The 1743-nt window shown below is 62.6% G+C and overlaps 1 protein-coding gene across 1 annotated transcript; it reads left to right on the plus strand.

Moving 5' to 3' along the window:
- Window positions 57–1743, plus strand: CDKN1C (cyclin dependent kinase inhibitor 1C). The gene is made up of 3 exons (XM_021403492.1): window positions 57–703; window positions 797–923; window positions 1024–1743. Exons 1-2 carry the CDS (start codon window positions 226–228, stop codon window positions 916–918), a joined length of 600 nt encoding a protein of 199 aa, XP_021259167.1. The 5' UTR covers window positions 57–225; the 3' UTR covers window positions 919–923; window positions 1024–1743.

The raw sequence follows: 1743 nt of genomic DNA on the forward strand, positions 1-1743 counted from the left end.
GGGGCCCGCCAATCGCGGCGGGCCGGCGGCGGGGAAATACTATTATGCTAATAGTTGTTTTGCTCGCCCTCGCGGGGAGCTGGGTTTAAAAGCCGGGAGCCGGGGGAAGGGGCTCAGAGGCGGAGGCAGGGCCGGAGCGCGCTCGGCTTAGGACTGGACGAGACGGGACGGGCGGCGAGGGGAGCGGCGGGGGCGGGCGGCCACGCACCCACCCACCCCGCGGCGATGTCCGACGTGCACCTTTCGGGTGCGGCGGCGGCCCCGGAGCGCCTGGCGGCCCTGCGGGCGCTGCCCGTGCCCGGCCGCAGCGCCGTCTGCAGGAGCCTTTTCGGGCCGGTGGACCACGAGGAGCTGGGCCGGGAGCTGCGGAGCCGCCTGCGGGAGATGGGCGAGGACGACCAGCGCCGCTGGGACTACAACTTCCACACCGACACGCCGCTGTCCGGGCCCGGCCGTCTGCGTTGGGAAGAGGTGGAGGGCAGCACCGTGCCCGCGTTCTACCGGGAAACGCTGCAGGTGGGCCGGCACCGCGTCCCACTGCGCCGTGCCCCCCCGGCTCCGCCGTCCATCGCCAATACCACCACCACCGCCGCCGCCAAGGCTCCGGGGGGGCCGGGGGCGCGCCTGAGCCGGGAGAACCGCGCCGCGCCCCGCCGCCGTGCGCTGCGGCCCCGGCGGAGCGGCCCCACGACCCGCATCACAGGTGCGTGCGTGCGGGGAGAGGCTGGGCGGGGGGGCGCCGCGGTGCTCTCTTCGCGGCTGCTGATGGCCCCCTCCCCCCGTTCCTCTCCGCTAGATTTCTTCGCCAGGAGGAAAAGGCCGGCCGAGCCCAAGGCGGCGGCCGAGCGCCCCGCGGGCTGCCCGCAGCCCCCCGCCGCCGTGCCGGCTGAGCACACCCCCCGCAAGCGGCTCCGCTGAGCCAGGTGAGGAGCTCCGGGAGCCAAAGGGCGGGGGAGGAGCGGACAGCCTTACCCGCGTCTCTCTCCCCACGCTTCTAACTCCCCCTCCTCTTTATCCCTTCAGCCTTTTGCACTACGGCACCCACGGGAGAGGCGCGCAGCCCGCAGGCGCCGTGCCCCGGAGTTGCGGGCAGCCGGGACCCCCCCGCACCGCGCCCGGCCCGGGCCCCGCAGCGCCGCCGGAGCGGGGACGGAGCCACAGCCGCAGCGCCCGCCCGCCGGGAGCGGCCGCGCACGGAGCAGTGTTACCGTACGAGTGTGCAATGTGTGACGTTCTGTACAGAAATGTATTATGCCTAATGTGAGTACACTGGCCAGAAGTGTAAAGCTTTAAAAAAAAAAAGTCATTTATATGGAAACGTTTAATCTCTGCTGATCTCTCTCTGCAAAAAAAGAAAAAAGAAAAAAAAGAAAAAGAAGAAAGAAAAGAAAGAAGCAAGTGTATATTTGTACAAAACGTTTTTTTTTTAAGAGTTATACTAACTTATATTTTCTATTTATGTCAGAAACGTGGATAACTGGTTGACATCCAATAGTCGTTTTTTTTCTTTTGGTTAAGCCAAAGGGCACTATATTTGCTTTTGTTATTTACAAAATGTAAATTTATTTTTATAGTCGGATTTTGTTTTTTTTGCCTTCACATGACATAGTAATGAACCCGACAGTTTGTACCCTTTACTTGAAGACAAACCTGTTCCCATAGTTCCTGAACCCATCTGTATCACTGCCATTACCAATAATGCCACAACCTCCAATAATAAAAACATCCCAGGAACCCGTGCAA

Source organism: Numida meleagris, chromosome 6 (genome assembly GCF_002078875.1).
Source record: "Numida meleagris isolate 19003 breed g44 Domestic line chromosome 6, NumMel1.0, whole genome shotgun sequence".
NCBI lineage: Eukaryota > Metazoa > Chordata > Aves > Galliformes > Numididae > Numida > Numida meleagris.